Genomic DNA, 17,491 nt, shown 5'->3' on the forward strand with positions numbered 1-17,491 from the left:
AAAGAACAAGAGAGTTATCTATAATTTTTTTCTAAATAAAGCCTTTACATTCCACTTGCGTGACAATGAATATTTATTAGAATTGAGACACACTTAACTTTGTAGACCTTTCTCAGCCCTCCCATCTGGATTGCACCAAAGTTAAGTCCCAAAAGGATCAGTTCATTTCCAGTCCAAGTTCAACTGGGTCAAACGGGGGATTGGCAAGCGTAACCAGTTCCTTCACCAGCATAGCTGACCTGGACAGTATTTGTCTATGAGGCTCTGGTAGTAAGGCTTGAGAGACTGGGGGTCAGGCAGGTCTTCACATTTGGTGTAGAGGTCGAATTTGCTGCAGGAAGGAAAGTGCAGAGTTAGGATTTGCTATCAGAGAGATCCTCAATACTAGTTGAGCAACCCTATATCTCGGAAATTCAAAACTCAAAGTGGCCATTTAGGATTAATGCTATTTGGTACTTCCATGGCTCAATGCTATGGAATGGCCTTCATGAAACATCAGTTAATTACATTCTTTAGATTTGAGTGTCATCTCCAAGAGTGCATCTCCATTGTAGAATGGATGTACTTTGGCACTGCTTTGATTGTCATGGCTCAGTGTTATGGAATCTTGACGTTTGCAGTTGGGTGAGACACTGGTACCCATTAGCATCCACCAAAGTCAACATCGACACCGAAATACAACACTGCCTGAGCTCTGCGAGCGCAGCATTTTTCCGAATGAAGCAGAGAGTGTTTGAGTACTGGGACATCCGTAGGGATACCAAGGTACTTGTCTATAAAGCTGTTGTCCTCCCAACCCTGCTATATGCCTGTGAAACGTAGACTGTCTACAGACGTCACATGCAACTCCTGGAACGATTCCATCAGCGCTGCCTCCGGAAAATCCTGCAAATCTCTTGGGAAGACAGGCGGACAAACATCAGCGTGCTGGAAGAAGCAAAGACCACCAGCATTGAAGCGATGCTCCTCCGCCATCAACTCCGCTGGACCAGCCACGTTGTCCGGATGCCCGACCACCGTCTCCCAAAGCAGTTGCTCTACTCCGAGTTCAAGAACGGAAAACGGAATGTTGTTGGGCAGGAAAAGAGATTGAAAGATGGGCTCAAAGCCAACCTTAAAAACTCCGGCAGAGACACTGAGAACTGGGAAGCCCTGGCCCTTGACCGCTCCAGCTTGAGGTCAGCTGTGACCAGCAGTGCTGCAGAATTTGAGGAGGCACGAGTGGAGGGTGAAAAAGAGAAACGTGCCAAGAGGAAGGCGCGTCAAGCCAACCCCGGCCGAGACTGCCTTCCACCTGGAAACCAATGCCCTCACTGCGGAAGAAGATGCAGAGCAAGAATAGGGCTCCACAGCCACATACGGACCCACAAGAATACTGGAAGACAATCCTCGGAAAAAGAGGGATCACCTAAGTAAGTAAGTAACCCATTAGCAGATAAGGTTTTGTGAAACTACAACTCCCAGGATCTCATTGCAGTGAGCCATGACAGTTCAAGTGGTGCCAAACTGCATTCATTCTATAGTGTAGATGCACCCTAATATGCCTCGTTATGTACATATGAGTATCTGTATCCGAAATGCTTGTGGTCCTAAGCATTTTGGATAAGTTACTCAACTTGTAGCTCTCAGAGGCAACTATCCAACAGTCTTGAATACAGATAAAAGTGGAGGAAGACAGAAGCTGAGTTACAATTAGCACTCTTTATCCACAGACTCCACCATCCACAACTTGAAAATATTCCACACACACATATATATTGGCATATATACTCAGCATTCCCAGTTTTGGTGTGGCACTTGTTCACCCGGCAGGATGATTTGGTCAAATAAACCTGTTGAATGATCTCCTTGCTTCCAGCATCTGAATGGATAAAAGGACCCTGAAGGCACTGGGTTATTGGAAGACGAGGGACACGGCAGTGAGTCCCAATATACTCCTCAAGGAAGCAAGTCCTGTACAAAGGAGGGTTCTAGCTGGTATTTTCCCACTTGGGTGTCCTTTCAGGAAGGCTTACTTGAATTCCTTGACCCACGGCAACATCCGGAGGTCCTCCTCATTGCAGAGGTGCATGTAGTCCCCTCCTGTGTGCCACGGGTAGAAGGAGTGGAAGCGGACCACGTAGAAAGCCTATGGAGAAACCAAGTCTCATGGTGATAGGTAAAAGAATCGCTGGACTTCTTCTCCCTCCTTATTTTGCAAGGATGCTCTTTCTGCTTTGGGGACCCACAAGATCTCGTGTTATTCAGCTCTGCTCCCCAAGGAAGGAATCATAGAGTCATAGTGATGGAAGGGATCAACCAAGGTCATCCAGCCCAACTCCTTTCTCTGCGGGAACACTCAAAGCCTTCCTGACAGATGGTCATCCAGCCTCTGTTTAAGCCTCCAGAGAAAGAAGGAGACTTCACCAGACTCCCAGGTAGCACCAAATTCCACTGCTGAACAACTCTTAGCATCAGGAGGTCTTCCTAATAAAGTAAACTCTCCGTTAACTGTTACAGATGGGGATTGCTATAAGTAAATAAGTATGGTCGAAGGCTTTCATGGCCGGAATCCATGGGTTGTTGTAGGTTTTTCTGGGCTGTATGGCCATGTTCTGGAGGCAATTTTTCTCCTTGCTTTACGTTTCCCTGAAAAATTGGAGAAAAAATTCCTCCAGAACATGGCCATACAGCCCGGAAAAACCTACAACAACCCAGTAAATAAGTAGTTGCGTGAGAGTTACTAGTAAATATAGGCCTAACTCATACTAGGCTACATGCATATAATATTATACCATACACCCTGTATTGACTGGAGCAAAATGTGCTATAGAAGGATGTCCCTCCCACAAAGTTTTTGCAGTTTAATAAACTTTTCCCATGTTTTATGATATAATAATAATAATAATAATAATAATAATAATAATAATGGGTTGTTGTAGGTTTTTCTGGGTTATATGGCCATGTTCTAGAGGCATTTTCTCCTGACGTTTCACCTGCATCTATGGCAAGCATCCTCAGAGGTAGTGAGGTCATTACCATTGAGGAGGCTTGCCATAGATGCAGGCGAAACGTCAGGAGAAAATGCCTCTAGAACATGGCCATATAACCCGGAAAAAACTACAATAACCCAGTGATTCTGGCCATGAAAGCCTTCGACAATAATAATGATGATGATGATGATGGCACAAGTCAATCAAGGTGGTCCCAGCGGTGATCGGCACACTGGGTGCAGTGCCTAAAGACCTTGGCCTGCACTTAAACACAATCAGCACTGAAAAGATTACCACCTGCCAGCTGCAAAAAGCCACGTTACTGGGATCTGCACGCATTATTTGCCGATACATCACACAGTCCTAGACACTTGGGAAGTGTCCGACGTGTGATCCACTACAACAGCCAGTAGAGTGACCTTGTCTGCTGTGGACTCATCTTGTTGTGTTTCAAATAATAATAATAATACTTTATTTATATTCTGCCCTTCTCGCCGAACGGGACTCAGGGTGGATCACAGTACACATACACGGCAAACATCCAATGCCACTTTGTATAGACAATATGGAGACAGACAGAACAGAAGGAGGTGTGTTGTTTCGACTCAATGTCCAGCTTTTTGGTGCCATGGAAGGTTGGGCTCGAATCCAGCCAAGGGGGGGTGTTGTCGCTCCATCTTCTATGATGAAGAGCCGTCAGGACTTCCTTTTGGTCATCCTGCATTTTCTACTTTTTTTATGGCGTTGTAAAATACCTTCCCCACTTTTAGCGGTACCAAATTTCTCTAATTACAGCTTAAGCTGTTTTCGAACTGGTTAGGTCAACAGTAAGCTGGGCTGACATTCGGGAGCTGATGCCGACCTGGGGCTTCAAACTGGAAACATTTCGGTTGATAGATCATGGCATTATAAAATACCTCCCCCATTTTTAGTGGTATCTAATTTCTCTAATTACAGCTAAAGCTGCTTTCGAACTGGTTAGGTCAACAGTAAGCTGGGCTGAAAGTTGGGAGTTGATGGCAACCTGGGGCTTCGAACTGGCAACCTTTTGGTTGATAGATCTTATAATTGCTAGTGATTTACCAAACTAATTAGGAAATGACATTTCTAACCTAGGAACAAACATCACTTTAAATAGTGTAATGCTTTGCTTCTTCCTTTTGAACCAAAGAGAAATTGGAGATCAATGGGAAGGATGGGGTCCTAGTGATCTCATACGAATGAAGCGGACTGACTTACCTCTTGCGGGAGGCTGAATTGGTTGTATTTCATGACTTTGTACATGTACTCTGGAAAAGTAAGAGAAACACAAGACACACATTGCCTTATATTGATCCTGGTAAGTTTGCATTTTGGCTCCTTCCCTAAAGAGACCCTAACCCTGAACCCCAAAATATCCTCCAGCTTTGCAGAAAAGGAGGGAGATCAAGCAAAGCAAATCTGGATTCTTACTCAGGAAGTCTAGTAACATAACAGGATTTTTCTTCACTTGCTTATAGAGGAAGCGGTGAAAGGATTTCCAGATCTTAGCAGCCACTAAGAGTGCATCTACACTGAAGAATAAATCCAGTTCAACGCCACTTTCCCTTCTATGCGTCAATACTACAGAATCAGAGGAGTTATAGTTTAGCAATTTTTGGCAGAGAGGGCCAAGAACTCACCAAACTACAGCTCCCAGGACCCCATAGTATTCAGGCACAGCTATCAAAGTGGTGTCAAACTGTGTTAAGTACACAGTGTAGATGGACCCCAAGTTGTGCAGCCTATTTGAGTGGGATGGGGGCAGCAAGCTGAATCATTTAAGGACCACGCTCAAACATGGCAGTGGAATTCCTACCCACTGACAAGGGATTAAATCTGGAGTTTTCAAAAGTTCGGAGTAAAATCCGGAGTGGATTCATGTCTCATGGCCACAGAAGCTATTGTATTTCCTACCATACAATGTGAGATGGCTTACCATCATGTCCCCATGACATCAGGACGTTCTCCAAGCCGCAGTTGGGATGATACATGCCGTGCCTGGTGCTAAGAAGCAAGAAGAGATTCAGAGATTCACATTCAGATATGGTCAAAGACTTGAACGTGGGATTGGAGTCTCTTTCACTGCAAATGGCAGCACTGTGGAGCCATTCAACTTGTTGCAACTCAGAGTAAGCTTCGCCTTGCTTCCAAACACCACCACACAAGAGCTGTAGCTTTATAGTTTATTGAGGAAAAAGTCCAAGTCAAAATAAAGAATAAGCATTGCAAAGTTCCAAAGATTTAGGTTAAATGCAGAATATAGTTCCAAAGATCTTCAGGTAAAAACAAGAGGCGCAATCCTATAGGCAAAGTTCAAAACAGAGTCCATGGTACAAGCAATAAAACAATTGCCCCAAGAATCACAAGGTAAGAAATCCCAAGCACGCTGCTTTCCAGGCTAAGGTTATTCCATGAAGCTTTCAGGCTAACAAGCTACGTTGAACTGACTCTTTCTCTTAGTTTGCAAGAAGCCGAAATACCTTTCTAACATGAAAACATGCTCTCACCAACATGAAAGCATTGCGATGACCTTTCCCCAAGCTGGCTTCTCGTCTGCCAGCCAGGCGAGAACTCCACCTGACCCGCAAATCAAGACGAGCTTGCCGGGTCAGGTCACTATCAAGGCTTTCTGCACTTCCATTATCAGCTTGGGAAGGAGGCAAAGGCCTTCCCACCTGTTCGCTATCTCCTTCGTTAAAATTCTTTTCTTCTGAGAACCGCTGTGTTGACTCTGCACTGTCTGTGGGAGCCTCAGAAAAAGACCTAGAAGCAGGCCCAGAGATCTGAGGCACAGAAAAAGAGCCAGGAATCCGAATCCCATCATCCTCATCGTCAGAGAACATCTCAGCCACAACACAACTGCAACAGATGCATCCTATGTCACATCCTATGTCAACTTAGCAGCCAAATCATCACTTTTCCTGGTCCTGTACCAGCCAAATCACTTTTCTATAGGAAGAAGCCACTGGGAAGCGCCCTTTCAGTTCAGTGCTCTATTTCATCCACCAAGTCATGGGTAAACCCTGAAAGGCTGAGGGCTAGTACCTCGTGGTACCCCAATATTTGCCTCAACCAACGCAAGGGGAAGGGGTACAGGCAGGTGCTTACTTGTACAAAGGGTTCTTCGTGTCCGGATTATTGTGGAACGTGGAGTCATGGAAGACGACTGAGCTTTGGACCTGGCAGCCCACTGGAAAGGTATCTCCCACTACAGCCCACTGGAAAGGAAAGAAGGAAGAAGGAGAGAGTGAAGGAGGGAGGAAGAAAAGGAAGGCCCAGAGAGACAGGAAGGAAGGAAAGAAAAAGAAAGGGGAAGAGGAGGAGGAAAACAGGCAGGCAGAGAGAGGAAGGAAGGAAAGAAAAAAGGAATTGAGAAAGAAGGAAGGAAGGACAGAGAAAGAGGGAGAGGAAGGAGGGAAAGAAAGAAATGGAGGGAGGAGGGAGGAAAGGAAGGATGACAAGCAGAAAGGAAGGAAGGGAAGAAAGTGGGAGAGAGAGGAAGGAGGAAGGAAGGACAGAGAAAGAGGAAGGAGGGAAAGAAAGAAATGGAGGGAAGAGGGAGGAAAGGAAGGATGACAGGCAGAAAGGAAGGAAGGGAAGAAAGTGGGAGAGAGAGGAAGGAGGCAGGAAGGAAGTAAAGAAAGAAAGGCAGGGAGAGAGGATTTAAGGCCAGGAAAGAGGGAGAGAGGAAGGGAAGAAAGGGAGGACAGAGAGAGGGGGGAAAGGCAGTGGGAGTGAGGAAGGAAGGAAGGAAGGAGGAAAGAAGGAGAAAGAAAGGCAAGAAAGAAAGTTAGAAGAAGGAAGGTAGAGAGAGGAAAGAAGACAGAGGGAGGGAGGGGAGGAGGAAAGAAATAAAGAAAAAGGAAGGCAGAGAGAGAGGAAAGGAATGGAGGGAAGAAAGGAAGAAAAAATAAGGCAGAGAGAAAGGAAAGAAAGAAAAAGAGAGAAAGAGAGAGGGGGCAAAAAGGAAGGAAGGAAGGAGGAAAGAAATAAAGAAAAAGGAAGGCAGAGAGAAAGGAAAGAAAGAAAGAAAAAGAGGGCAAGAAGGAAGGAAGGAAGGAAGGAAGGAAGGAAGGAAGGAAGGAAGAAAAAGGAAGGCAGAGAGAAAGGAAAGAAAGAAAGAAAGAAAGAAAGAAAGAAAGAAAGAAAGAAAAAGAGGGGGCAAGAAGGAAGGAAGGAAGAAATAAAGAAAAAGGACGGCAGAGAGAAAGGAAAGAAAGAAAGAAAAAGAGAGAGTGAAAGAGGGCAGGAAGGAAGGAAGGAAGGAAGGAGGGAGGGAGGGAAGGAAGGAAGGAAGGAAGGAAGGAAGGAAGGAAGGAAGGGCGGGCCAGAAGAGAGAGAGGGGAATAAGTGAAGGAAGGAAGATAGGAAGGAAGAAGAAAGAAATGAAAAGGGGAGGGAAGGAGGGAGGGAGGGCAGAGAGAGAGAGAGAAAAGAAGAAAAGAAAGAAAGATATTAGAACCAAGTGGCAGGTCCATGATCATCCTTATTGACACCCCCCCCCCCTTTGCTCTCCAGTGTGGCTATTAAGAGGCCACACTTGGATCTGCTTGATGCAGATTCATGCCCAAATGCATGGTCTGGAACGGCCTTCTCACTTGGGGTTCTCCAACCAGCGCCAGGATCTTCCCCATGTCGTGCAGCAGTCCAACCAAGTGGAACCAATCTGTGGCAAAGAGAGAGGAAAACCACATGCATTTGTGTATGTTTTTGGATACTCTGGTGTTCATAAGAATCAGGAGGCACTGGGGACATTCTCTGTAGTTTTTCCAAGAGAAGGTGGATGGCCATCTGTTGGGAGGGCTTGGATTGTGTTTTCCTGAATGAGAAATGGAGTTGGACTAGATGTCCTTTGGGTGCCCCTTCCAACTATAGGAATTTCTGAGTTCAGTAGTGAGTTTCCTTCTTATTTGAGTTCAGAAACTATCCAACATGCTGATCTCCAGAAAAGATTCAGCACCTTGGACAGCTCAGAGCCAAACCCATAGTACCCTTTAGGGACAGCAACCACTAAAAGTGCATTACTCTAGTCTACACTGTAGAGTCAATGCAGTTTAACCCCATTTGGAGTGCCATTATACAGTGTTGGCTCACGTTGAGCTTGTGATGCACTAAAACAGAATATTTTTCCAGGTTAGGTCTAATCAAAGCAGACTAAAGTGGGACTATGACTTTCCCGGATTGAGACACTACGCTCCACTAAATGCAGCCTAGCATGTTGTCGAAGGCTTTCGTGGCTGGAATCACTAGGTGGCCATGTTCCAGCAATATTCTCTCCAACGTTTGGCCTGCATCTGTGGCTAAAGGCATCTTTAGAGGCCTGTTGGCAATGAGGAAAATGGAGTGTATATATATATATCCATGGAATAATGTCCAGAATGGGAGTAAGAACCCCTGTATGTTTGGAGCAAGTGTGAATGCTGCAATTAGCCAGCTTGAATAGGATTGTGTAGCCATGAAATGTGCAAAGCCAATCAGTAAGGGTCTCTGCATAGAGGCAGCCTGGCTGTTGTTGCCTAGAGGCAGTCTCTGTTTGGGAGGTGTTTACTGGCACTCGATTGCTTGCTGTATGGTGTTCCCATGTTTCTGAGTAGTGTTCCTTATTTACTGTCTTGATTCTGGTGTTTATTTTAATACTAGTCACCAGATTGTGTTCATTATCATAGTTTTTGTTGAAATTGTCCTTTTTTGTTGAAATTGTTCACATGCTTCTTGTGGATTTCAGTGGTTTCTCTATGTTGTCTGACATGATGGTTTGCCAGAAGCTCAACATGATCCAACACTGTATAATGGCACTCCAAATTGGGTTAAACTACATTGACTCTATAGTGTACTTTTAATAGTTGCTGTCCATAAAGTGGACTATGGATTTGACTCTGAGCTGTCCAAGGTACTGAATATCTCCACAAAAGTCAAAATTGACACTGAAATACAACACCACCTGAGCTCTGCAAGTGCAGCATTCTCCCGAATGAAGCAGAGAGTGTTTGAGGACCGGGACATCCGTAGGGATACCAAGGAGCTTGTCTATAAAGCTATTGTCCTCCCAACCCTGCTCTATGCCTGTGAGACGTGGACTGTCTACAGATGTCACATGCAACTCCTGGAACGATTCCAGCAGCACTGCCTCCGGAAAATCCTGCAAATCTCTTGGGAAGACAGGCAGACAAACATCAGCGTGCTGGGAGAGGCAAAGACCACCAGCACTGAAGCAATGGTCCTCCGCCATCAACTCCGCTGGACCAGCCATGTTGTCCGAATGCCCAACCACCGTCTCCCAAAGCAGTTGCTGTATTCCAAACTCAAGAACGGAAAACAGAATGTTGGTGGACAGGAAAAGAGATTGAAATATGAGCTTAAATCCAACCTCAAAAACTGTGGCATAGACACCGAGAACTGGGAAGCCGTGGCCCTTGAGCCCTCCAGCTGGAGGTCAGCTGTGACCAGCAGTGCTGTAGAATTTGAAGAGGCATGAATGGAGGGCGAAAGAGAAAGAGAAACGTGCCAAGAGGAAGGTGCATCAAGCCAACCCCAACTAGGACCACCTTCCACCTGGAAACCAATGCCCTCACTGCGGGAGAAGATGCAGGTCAAGAATAGGGCTCCGCAGTCACCTAGAGACCCACCACCAGGACACCGTCCTTGGAGACTACGAGGGATCGCCTAAGTAAATAGTTCCTCCATTTTGTTGAAATTGTCCACATGCTTCTTGTGGATTTCAATGGTTTCTCTGTGTCATCTGACATGACGGTTGCCAGAACGGTCTGGCATTTCTGAGACCAGGTTGGTTCATCAAGTGCACTGCTATAGCTGACTTCTCTGGTTGGATTAGTCTGCAGAAGGGTGAACCAAGCTGAACCAACCTGGGCACAGAATCCCCCTGCCTCATTTCCAACAGACCTCTGAACAAACCTCTGAGGATGCCAGCGACAGATGCAAGTGAAACGTCAGGAGAGAATGCTGCTGGAACACAGCCAGACAACTCAAACAACTCACAGCAACCCAATGAAGCCTATGATCATGTTGACCCTTATAGATGGCTGACCTTTGTCTGGGTGGGCCTTCCGGATGCCCTCGGCCGTCTGATAGGCGTGGAAGGAGTTGGGGAAGTCTACGTCGGGATCTGACTCGTCCACTACGTTGTCCAGCAGATCCAAGGCCTCCATGATGGTCATCCGGCGGAGGCCGCAGCCCCCGTATTCCTCATTCTAAAGAGAGGGAACTGTGAGGAGACTGTCATTGAACAGAGCCCTCCAGCAACCACTTGAAATATATTCAACATCAAAAGACCCAGATATTTGAGAGGAAAGGTATTTGAGATATCCTATGCAGATATGGAGAAGTTACATTCTGAAAACTTAATAAAAAGGAATTGCAAAAATATTTCAGAAGTGCTCCCTCTAGTGGTGAAAGTCTTCTGTCACGGTCTCCACTTTTCCTCTCTTTGCAAGCTAAAATGATAAAAGGTCTGGAGAACAAGCCCTATGAGGAGCGGCTTAAGGAGCTGGGCATGTTTAGCCTGAAGAAGAGAAGGCGGAGAGGAGACATGACGAGGGCCATGTATAAATACGTGAGAGGAAGCCACAGGGAGGAGGAGGGAGCAAGCTTGTTTTCTGCTTCCCTAGGACGCGGAACAATGGCTTCAAACTACAAGAGAGGAGATTCCATCTGAACTCGAGGAAGAACTTCCTGACTGTGAGAGCCGTTCAGCAGTGGAACTCTCTGCCCCGGAGTGTGGTGGAAGCTCCTTCTTTGGAAGCTTTTAAGCAGAGGCTGGATGGCCATCTGTCAGGGGTGATTTGAATGCAATATTCCTGCTTCTTGGCAGGGGGTTGGACTGGATGGCCCATGAGGTCTCTTCCAACTCTTTGATTCTATGATTCTATGATTCTAAGCTATGTTTTATTACATTGTATCAAAACATTCGCCTGTCAGCAGCTTATGATACCATAAACCACCGCCTCCTCCTGAGAAAAATGTATAATATCACAAAGGACGACCACCTCCCCCGCCTCATAGGAAACCTGCTACAAAACAGGAGCTTCTTTGTTGAGTTCCAGGGCCAGAGAAGCAGATGGCGGAAACAGAAGAACGGCCTGCCTCAGGGGAGCGTGCTTGCTCCATCCATGTTCAACATCTACACAAATGACCAGCCACTGCCAGAAGGGACAGAGAACTTCATACTCAGCATTCCTAGTTTTGGTGTGGCACTTGTTCACTCGGCAGGGTGATTTGGTCAAATAAACCTGTTGTATGCCAGAACGGACAGAGTTTCATCTATGCTGATGATCGTGCCATGACTGCTCAAGCAGGGAGCTTTGAAATGGTATAACAGAAGCTCTCCGAAGCTCTAGGTGCCCTTACTGCCTATGACAGGGAAAACCAACTGATCCCGAATCCATCTAAAACACAGACATGTGCCTTTCACCTTAAGAACAGACAAGTATCCCGAGCTCTGAGGATTATTTCCTGGGAAGGAATCCCACTGGAGCATTGCAGCGCACCCAAATACCTGGGAGTTACCCTGGACTGTGTTCAGATCTACAAGAAGCACTGCCTGAACATCAAGCAAAAAGTGGGTGCCAGAAACAATATAATACGAAAGCTGACTGGCACAACCTGGGGATCACAACCAGACACAGTGAAGACATTTGCCCTTGCGCTGTGCTACTCTGCTGCTGAGTACGCATGCCCAGTGTGGAACACATCTCACCACGCTAAAACAGTGGATGTTGCTCTTAATGAGACATGGAGTGTCTGCGCCCTACACCAGTGGAGAAATTACACTGCTTAGCCGGTACTGCACCACCTGACATCCGCCGGGAAGTAGCAGCCAACAGTGAAAGGACCAAGGCAGAGACATCTCCAGCTCATCCCCTGTTTGGGTATCAGCCAGCACGTCAACGACTTAAATCAAGAAATAGTTTCCTAAGATCTACAGAGACACTCGCTGGAATACCTCAGCAAGCGAGAGTCCAAAAGTGGCAGGCTCAAACCCAGAAACTGATACCAAATGAGAGACTCCCCCCGGGCACACAGAAGACTGGGCGACTTGGAAGGCGCTGAACAGACTGCGCTCTGGCACCACGAGGTGCAGAGCCAACCTTCAGAAATGGGGCCACAAAGTGGAATCCTCGACATGCGAGTGCGGAGAAGAGCAAACCACTGACCAACTGCTCAATGCAACCTGAGCCCTGCCACATGATGCACAATGGAGGACCTTCTTGCGGCAACACCAGAGGCACTCCAAGGGGCCAGAGACTGGTCAAAGGACATTTAACCAACTACCAAGCTACTAAATGAACTCACCTTCTTCCGCACGAACTCCACCGTCTGGTTCGTGTGCATCTGCAGGTACGTCTTGAAGACTCGCTCCATCAGCGGACCGTCCTATGAAAGCAGGACCCAAGGAGCAAGCTTAGCGTACCTTGATGCAACCTGCGTCTACATTGAGGAATTAGTGCAGTTTGGCCCCACTTGGGCTGCTGCGGCTCAATGCTGTGGAACCCTGGGAGTTACAGTTTGCAGGACAAAGTATAGAAACTACAACTCCCAGGATTCCATAGCATTGAGCCATGGCTTGAAGGCACATGGAGACAACATTGACGGTCATGTTTACACACTTTGGATCAGTCATGGGCAAACTTCAGCCCTCCTTCCAGGTGTTTTGGACTCCAACTCCCACAATTCCTAACAGCCTACCGGCTGTTAGGAATTGTGGGAGTTGAAGTCCAAAACACCTGGAAGGAGGGCTGAAGTTTGCCCATGCCTGGTGCAGAGAAAAGCCCATATGCTAAGGACAATTACCCACAAACCACACCTGTATACACTGTTGGCCATGTTGGATCTTTGTACCAAATGTGGTCCAGATCCATCATCTGCTGGGTTCAGTGGTCCCTGAATACGGGTGAACTATAACTCCCAGGTTTCAAGGTCAATCATCTCCAAAGTCCACCAGTATTCAAGGTTGGCCATGTTGGTTCTGCGTGCCAAGTGTGGTCCAGATCCATCATCTGCTGGGTTCAGTGTTCCCTGAATACGGGTGAACTATAACTCCCAGGTTTCAAGGTCAATCATCTCCAAAGTCCACCAGTATTCAAGGTTGTCCATGTTGGGTCTGTGTGCCAAGTGTGGTCCAGATCCATCATCTGCTGGGTTCAGTGTTCCCTGAATACGGGTGAACTATAACTCCCAGGTTTCAAGGTCAATCATCTCCAAAGTCCACCAGTATTCAAGGTTGTCCATGTTGGGTCTGTGTGCCAAGTGTGGTCCAGATCCATCATCTGTTGGGTCCAGTGTTCCCTGAATACAGGTGAACTATAACTCCCAGGTTTCAAGGTCAATCATCTCCAAAGTCCACCAATATTCAAAGTTGGCCATGTTGGGTCTGCGTGCCAAGTTTGGTCCAGATCCATCACCTGCTGGGGTCAGATTGCTCTTAGATTGCAAGTGAACTATACATTCCAGTCCTTACAACTCCTATAAATCATGGTGAATTCTCCCCAAACCCTTCTCTCCAGATGTTCAGTTGCTGTGTGCCGTAGGAAAGGGTAGGAAAGGGTTAAGGGAGAGACAGTGGGAGGGGTCATGCAAATTCCACACCAATGGGGAGAGAAAGGAACCCTGGGATGTGGAGAAAGAATGGAAACCCAGGATGTGGAGAAAGAATTGAACTCCGGGAGGTGGAGAGAGAATTCAACCCTGGAATGTGGAGAGGGAATGAAACCCCAGGATGTGGAGAGAGAATGGAACCCCAGGATGTGGAGAGAGAATGGAACCCTGGGATGTGAAGAGGGAATGAAACCCTGGGATGTGGAGAGAGAATGGAATCGTGGGATGTGGAGAAAGAATGGAATCCTGGGATGTGGAGAGAGAATGGAATCCCGGGATGTGGAGAAAGAATGGAACCCCGGGATGTGGAGAAGGAATGGAATCCTGGGATGTGGAGAAAGAATGGAGCCCTGGGATGTGGAGAGGGAATGGAACCCTGGGATGTGGAGAGAAAATGGAACCCCGGGATGTGAAGAGAGAATGGAACCTGAGGATGTGGAGAGAGAATGGAACCCTGGAATTGGAGAAAGAATGGAACCCTGGGATATGGAGAAAGTATGGAATCCCGGGATGTTGAGAAAGAATGGAACCCTAGGGTGTGGAGAGAGAATGGAACCTTGGGATGTGGAGAGGCAATGAAACCCTGGGATGTGGAGAAAGAATGGAACCCTGAGATGTGGAGAAAGAATGGAACCCTGGGATGTGGAGAAAGAATGGAACCCTAGGGTGTGGAGAGAGAATGGAACCTTGGGATGTGGAGAGAGAATGGAACCCTGGGATGTTGAGAGAGAATGGAACCCCGGGATGTGGAGAGAGAATAGAACCCTAGAATGTGGAGAAAGAACGGAACCCTAGGATGTGGAGAGAGAATGGAACCCCGGGATGTGGAGCGGGAATGAAACCCTGGGATGTGGAGAAAGAATGGAACCCTGGGATGTGGAGAAAGACTGGAACCCTGGGATGTAGAGAAAGAATGGAACCCTGGAATTTAGAGAGAGACTGGAACTCTGGGATGTGGAGAGAGAATCGAACCCTGGGATGTTGAGAGAGAATGGAACCCTGGGATATGGCTCGCTGTAACCTGTAATGTCCTTGGAGGAAGGGCTTTGGTGGCTCCTTAGCACTGGGCGTCAAAGCAGTTTTTGGCAGTGGGAACTTGTCTGTGTAAGTGGGCACTCCTGCCACATACACACATACAGATTTTCACTTTTATCATGTGTATAGATAGATAGAATAGATATGTGTGTGTGTAACTCCAGCCACACACACCCACACCCACACACACACACACACACACCTATATATATGGCTGGAGTGACATGATTTCGGGGTTGCATGTATATCCCATGCAAACATGAGGTTCGGACCGTTTCCAGACCGTGCCCTGACCTTGAAATTGCGGAAGTCCTCCTTGGGCTTTCCATTCTCCTCCTGGACATCTGGACGGTAGATTTCGGACGGGTCATATCCCTGCAGAAAGAAGGGTCGTGAGGACCAGAAATAGCCAATCCAGCCCCAAAGGGACGGAAAATGCAAGAACATATGTTACCCAAAATCACCAACCAGCTTCTCAATGCAGAACAAGTCCAGGGATGGCATCCTACAACTCTCTTAGGTTGCTCAAGAGCAACCATGGGCCAACTTCAGCCCTCCAGTTGTTTTGGACTTGTGGGAGTTGAAGTCCAAAACAACTGGAGGGCCGAAGTTCGCCCTTGTTTGGGTATCAGCCAGCCCGTCAACGACTTAAATCCTGGGGATCACAACCAGACACAGTGAAGACACCTGCACTTTAGGACTTTAGAGCATAGGAAGCTCTTACCTACAAGCATTGCCTGAACATCAAGCAAAAAGTGGGTGCCAGAAACAATATCATACGAAAGCTGACTGGCACAACCTGGGGATCACAACCGGACACAGTGAAGGCATCTGCCCTTGCGCTGTGCTACTCTGCTGCTGAATACACATGCCCAGTGTGGAACACATCTCACCACACTAAAACAGTGGATGTGGCTCTCAATGAGACATGCTGCATTATCACGGGGTGTCTGCGCCCTACACCACTGGAGACATTACACTGTTTAGCCGGTATTGTACCACCTGACGTCCGCCAGGAAGTAGCAGCCAATAGTGAAAGGACCAAGGCAGAGACATCACAAATTCATCCCTTGTTTGGGTATCAGCCAGCATGTCAACGACTTAAATCTAGAAATAGTTTTCTAAGATCTACAGAGACACTTGCTGGGACACAACAGCAAGCGAGAGTCCAAAAGTGGCAGGCTCAAACCCAGCACCTCAATCCATGGCTGATACCAGATGAGAGACTCCCCCCTGGGCACACAGAACACTGGGTGACTTGGAAGGCATTGAACAGACTGCGCTCTGGCACCACGAGATGCAGAGCCAACCTCAAGAAATGGGGCCACAAAGTGGAATCCACGACATGCGAGTGTGGAGAGGAGCAAACCACTGCAATGCAACCTGAGCCCTGCCACATGCACAATGGAGAACCTTCTTGCAGCAACACCAGAGGGACTCCAAGGGGCCAGATACTGGTCAAAGGACATCTAATCAACTACCAAGCTTGCAAATGTTGTGTTTTGTCTGTCTGTCTGTTTGTTTTGTTCTATTAGAAATGTAATACAATTGACTGGTTGCCCTGACACGACAAATAAATAAATGGAGAACCTCCTTGCAGCAACACCAGAGGTGCTCCAAGTGGCCAGTTTCTGCTCAAAGGACATTTAATATCATGTCAAGCTTGCAAACTTTGTGCTTTTAAATACATCCCAACTGTACTCTTGGTTCGCTCCGGATACGATAAATAAACAAATCAGTAAATCATAGAATCCTAGAATCAAAGAGTTAGAAGAGACCTCCTGGGCCATCCAGTCCAACCCCATTCTGCCAAGAAGCAGGAATATTGCATTCAAATCACCCCTGACAAATGGCCATCCAGCCTCTGCTTAAAAGCTTCCAAGGAAGGAGCCTCCACCACACTCCGGGGCAGAGAGTTCCACTGCTGAACGGCTCTCACAGTCAGGGAGTTCTTCCTCATGTTCAGGTGGAATCTCCTCTCTTGTAGTTTGAAGCCATTGTTCCATTGCGTCCTAGTCTCCAAGGAAGCAGAAAGGAAGCTTGCTCCCTCCTCCTCCCTGTGGCTTCCTCTCACATATTTATACATGGCCCTCATCATATCTCCTCTCAGCCTTCTCTTCTTCAGGCTAAACATGCCCAGCTCCTTAAGCCGCTCCTCATAGGGCTTGTTCTCCAGACCCTTGATTATTTGAGTCGCCCTCCTCTGCACACATTCAAGCTTGTCCATATCTCTCTTCAATTGTGTTGCCCAGAACTGGACACGATATTCCAGGTGTGGTCTAGCCGAAGCGGAATAGAGCATGGGGAGCATGACTTCCTTAGATCTGGACACTATGCTCCTCTTGATGCAGGCCAAAATCCCATTGGCTTTTTTTGCCGCCACATCACATTCCTGGCTCATGTTTAACTTCTTGTCCACGAGGACTCCAAGATCTTTTCCACACGTCCTGCTCTCAAGCCAGGCTTCGTCCCCCATTCTGTCTCTTTGCATTTCGTTTTTCCAACGAGAGTACAGGCCATCCCCGAGTTACAAAATCCTTATTTTCCTCCGTCTCCTCCAATTGAGGAAGGTTCTTCCTCCCTCCAGACCAGTTTGGGATACTCACCACGTTCACCACCTTCATCCCGTCCACTCTTGGAGAGCAAAACGATGCCTCTCTCTCCTGCTTGGCTCTTCCTTTATAGCCTTCCGTCTTATGCAAGGAGAGCCAGCAAGAACCCGACCCAGGCCAATAAGTCACCCGTTAACCCAGTCGGGGCCAAATTCCTTCTGCCAAACAAACCATGAATGCACCGAGCGAGCATCCTTTTGCGAGGAGGTGGGGAACCCCTCTGCATCCCAGAGGACCAGC

At 47.3% G+C, this 17,491-nt stretch overlaps 1 protein-coding gene across 2 annotated transcripts; it reads right to left on the reverse strand.

Moving 5' to 3' along the window:
* Window positions 1-112: 112 nt before the first annotated feature.
* On the reverse strand, window positions 113-17,263 carry MIOX (myo-inositol oxygenase). 2 transcript variants are annotated; one of them, XM_060779668.2, is made up of 10 exons: window positions 17,246-17,263; window positions 14,934-15,014; window positions 12,303-12,383; window positions 10,039-10,201; window positions 7,592-7,659; window positions 6,102-6,211; window positions 4,930-4,997; window positions 4,212-4,261; window positions 2,016-2,128; window positions 113-331 (listed from the first exon to the last, which is right to left on the reverse strand). In XM_060779668.2, exons 1-10 carry the CDS (start codon window positions 17,261-17,263, stop codon window positions 223-225), a joined length of 861 nt encoding a protein of 286 aa, XP_060635651.2. In that variant the 3' UTR covers window positions 113-222. The 2 variants fall into 2 exon arrangements, with proteins under 2 accessions (XP_060635651.2, XP_067325503.1); XM_067469402.1 differs by lacking the exon at window positions 17,246-17,263 and having other exon boundaries at window positions 14,934-15,318.
* Window positions 17,264-17,491: the final 228 nt, after the last annotated feature.

This window comes from Anolis sagrei, chromosome 5, assembly GCF_037176765.1.
Source record: "Anolis sagrei isolate rAnoSag1 chromosome 5, rAnoSag1.mat, whole genome shotgun sequence".
NCBI classification, from domain to species: Eukaryota; Metazoa; Chordata; class Lepidosauria; order Squamata; family Dactyloidae; genus Anolis; species Anolis sagrei.